At 38.6% G+C, this 3,886-nt stretch overlaps 1 protein-coding gene across 1 annotated transcript; it reads left to right on the forward strand.

Annotated features, from left to right (window-relative positions):
• Positions 1–405: 405 nt before the first annotated feature.
• On the forward strand, positions 406–3,429 carry LOC104155629 (serine/threonine-protein phosphatase 2A regulatory subunit B'' subunit gamma-like; the record flags this gene model as incomplete). The annotated part of the gene is given in 4 exon segments (XM_009699690.1): positions 406–596; positions 1,744–1,848; positions 2,398–2,510; positions 3,332–3,429. Coding segments are annotated over 4 exon segments (507 nt in total), but the record flags the coding sequence as incomplete, so codon positions are not given.
• Between the last annotated feature and the right edge of the window lie 457 nt (positions 3,430–3,886).

Consider the following 3,886-nt stretch of genomic DNA (forward strand, 5'->3'; position numbering starts at 1 on the left):
TGTGACGGCTTTGGCTGCTGGCTCTCTTCGTAAGTGAGCCCTCAGAGAGCTCGTGCGGGTGGATAATGATATCCCTAATGTTACAGAGTGAAAGGCGATTTTATGCTGCTGCTTGCAGTAAGCAGTATCTTAAAAAATACTACCACTGTAAAAAAATAATGCTGATGATTTGTCAGTCAAAAATCATGTATCTGTTACAAGTGCATACCCTACAGAGAATCAGGTGCGTGCAGTTACTGGAAGAGGTGCTTTGCAGATACTCAGATAAAATATATATGTGACATATTCAATGTATCTGTTATATAACTTACATAATAGGCATGTGCTCCATTCATTTCCACCTAATATTTGCGTTACTAAACAGCATAGCTGTATAAGCCTCAGCATTAACTCCTTTTTTCCAAGCTCCTTGTTACGTTAAAACTCTGTTTGGAGTACAACACAAAAATTCTTTTCTGTGTTAATCAGCCAAAAAGAGCGAACAAGAGCTAAAAGATGAAGAAATGGAATTATTCACAAAATATTACATGGAATGGAAAGGAGGAAGGAAAAATGGCAACACGTCATATACAAACATACCACGATTTTACTACAGGGTAGGTGAGGTATCCAGATAAACCTCAACAAGAGGCTATTCTGTTTTATAAAAGAAAGTTGTGCTTATTCAAAGGGATGCTTCAGCTTCAGAAACTTAAGTAGATTGAAATCTGAATGATGTGGATTGCTAAGCGTATTTTTTTTGTTTTGTGCAATTTTGGATTTCAGCAGTTTCAAATAATTACTAAGCATCTCACCAAAGGCCACGAAATAGTTTGCTAACCAGGCAGCAGGCTTGGTTGTTTACTAAAGATAGGAAGTACTCTTTCAGAGAAACTTCCTGTTTTAACTAAATTTTGATGTGCCGGTGTTATAAATATGTATCTTCCTGTTTCTGTTTAAACATGGTGGGATGCTGCTACATGAAAATGGTGGGTCATTGGTCTTGCAGACTAAAGATAGGGCTGTTGCTTGCATCATCCAGCAGAAATGTTTGGTCCAGCAACTTAATGTGTGAAATGAGTCAGATTCGGATGGGGAATATGGGAGCACAAGTTCGACATCTTGATATTGCTGGCACTTGTCAACTTGACTGCTCAGATGCTGTCTAACCTTGCATGGTCTCATATTCCTTAGGATCAGGAGTTTCTGTCAATTAAGTTATGGACTATCTGTGTTTCAGTTGATGAATGCATAGGCAACCATCCCAGCTCTTATAGTGCTGTACAGTTTTGCATGTAGACGTCAGCAGAACTCTCGTACTAAGTATTCTCCCATCTGTTTTGTTGGCCAAAACAAGTCTAGGAGACACTCACAATTTTGAGACTCAGGCCGACGACAAAATAGAAAGTGCTGCACTCTCCTGAGTGAAAACAGAGTAGTAAATATCTTTTATGTGTGAGCCCTCGTATCTCATAACTGTGGGAAAGTGCTTACTGGATGGGTTATCAGGTATGAGGTAGGTCTGTCTCTCATGTTAAAAATGTCCTGCTTTAAATATTGAAATAGTTTGAGACAGTGTGCAAGTAATATCCCTGTAGAAGCAGCAGGTACCCTATAGCATTCTGATGGATAGTTCATTACTTTCTGTCAAGTAAACAGCTTCATCAGAGTGTGTGAGTCAGGACTACCTAAGAATACTTGTTAGATGTGTAGTTTTTGAATGGTACCACTGTACAGAAAATTAAAATACCACAATGTTTCTAGCTGCCAGCTGAAGATGAAGTCTTGCTTCAGAAATTAAGAGAAGAATCTAGAGCAGTGTTTCTGCAAAGAAAAAGTAGAGAGCTGTTGGATAATGAGGAGCTGCAGGTAAGAAAATGTTTTCTGTATGTCTTGTAATGGCTTCTGACAAACTTCCTCTTTCTGCAGAGTTTAATTGTCTCCTGTCTGTCCGCAAAATCTTCTAGTAAGGTGCTTTGTATTTGGGCACGTTGACTGGTTGTGAAATACTAGCTGAAGTGCTGTGTAGTCTTGGACTGGTAATATAAGTGTAAAGCTTCCTCCTTAGAATGTATATGAGCACATTCCAAGAATTTCCCTAATGGGCCTGGAAGAAGAAATAAGTTCTGTTTATGTATCACTGAGAGAGACTCCGAAGATGGTTGAGTTCACTGCAGTGCAAAGACGAAAGGGACGTGACCCTAGAAACCCTAGTGAGAGAGAGAGTGTTAGCACCAGTTTAGAGCAGTGGAAATACCGCTTGCTTGCTTTTCTGGCTGAGCTGATGATGTGTACTGATTAACTGAGATAACCTTGCAGCAAACCTACATTTTTGCTGCATTTCTTAGATGCTTTGTCTTAAGCACATTGACATCTCTAGAGAGATATCTTCTTAACCAAATATAAATGCCTTTTAAGAATCTATGGTTTCTACTGGACAAACACCAGACATCACCGATGATTGGGGAAGAAGCAATGATCAACTATGAGAACTTCTTGAAAGTTGGTGAAAAAGCTGGACCTAAATGCAAGTAAGGCTTTCTGCTCTTGTGTATGCTTGCTTTGAGTAACCTAAGTGGTGCTTTAACTCTCAATTGCTAAAATGGAAACAGTTTAATGGTGAGATAAAATCATGTCCATGTAGTTCTTGATGAAGTAGTTGCTTTGCATCCTTGCGAAGGTGTATTGCCCTACATATCCGAGGGAACTTTTGATAGAGATGTCTGCAAGAGGGATACTGCATTCTTTTGAAGAAGAAATTCTCATCAGCATGAGCATTTTTATGATGTTAGTGGCCAGTAAACAGCACATCTTGTATTTGAAGAGGAAATCATGTCTCCAGAGATATTGCCCAACCTTCCCTAATATCTTCTGATGGAAAGTTTCCTAACAGGTGTTCTGTGTACAGCATACAGTGGATATTCCTTCTTTATGCTCCTGTTGGAGACTGCTGTTGTGTACATAGTTTTGTGATTGAGTTTTGGGCAGAAACAGATTAGTTGTCAGTACTGGCAGTTCCTTTTATGTGCATATTGTTGTAGAAGATTGGAAGCTACCAAATATGGTGTACTAAAGAGCAATTAAATTGAATGAAGGCTCTCAAAACTCCCATGTCCTTAAAGAGTCTCATGAGCAGCAAAGGCAGCTGCTTTCTATTGAGTTTACCATTGTTACTTGGTAGGATCCCACTTGATGGGTGTGGTGTAGCAAATTAACATCTTTGAAGATACAGAACACATTCTGTATTGTTAAAATAATATTTTAAATTATCTGTAAGTTTTGGATACTGTAACTGGATCTGTCAGTGTAGTGTAATCAGATTCATAGAAGTAACTTTGTGTTTCTTTTACAGGCAGTTCTTCACAGCTAAGATCTTTGCTAAATTACTCCATAATGATCCTTATGGGAGGATATCTATCATGCAGTTTTTCAATTACGTCATGCGAAAAGGTTAGTTGATACTTCTTTTTTGTTAATGAGAAGTTGCTTTATTTTCAAGGCTATTTTAAGCTTTATTAATTACTTGCTGTTCTGTTCAACAGCAGTGAGATCTAGCCCTTTATTGCTAATGCTGTTTTCCTGGAGGCTTGGGATTTTTTTTCTGGTTACTAGGAGGTAGGAGTTTACCCTACCTCTGAAATCTGCCTCTCCTCTCATCCAGAGATATCCTTGATCTGTTATATGTATTGTCATTCTGATTTCCTTTAATCAGACAGTAGTGTGAAGAGCAGAACAGTAAAGTTATGTGGCAAGTGTGATCCTGACCACTGTGATCAGACTGTCTGGCAGATACTTTTGTTTGCTGTTTTTCCTTCTACAGGGTGGTGTTATCTATGTTTTCTAACTGTGCTTGTCAAATATGTCAGTATGTTCTTGTGCTTGTCACTATAGCCTTACCATATTTTCA

The sequence above is a fragment of the Cariama cristata genome, unplaced genomic scaffold, assembly GCF_000690535.1.
Source record: "Cariama cristata isolate BGI_N322 unplaced genomic scaffold, ASM69053v1 scaffold27264, whole genome shotgun sequence".
Taxonomy (NCBI): Eukaryota; Metazoa; Chordata; class Aves; order Cariamiformes; family Cariamidae; genus Cariama; species Cariama cristata.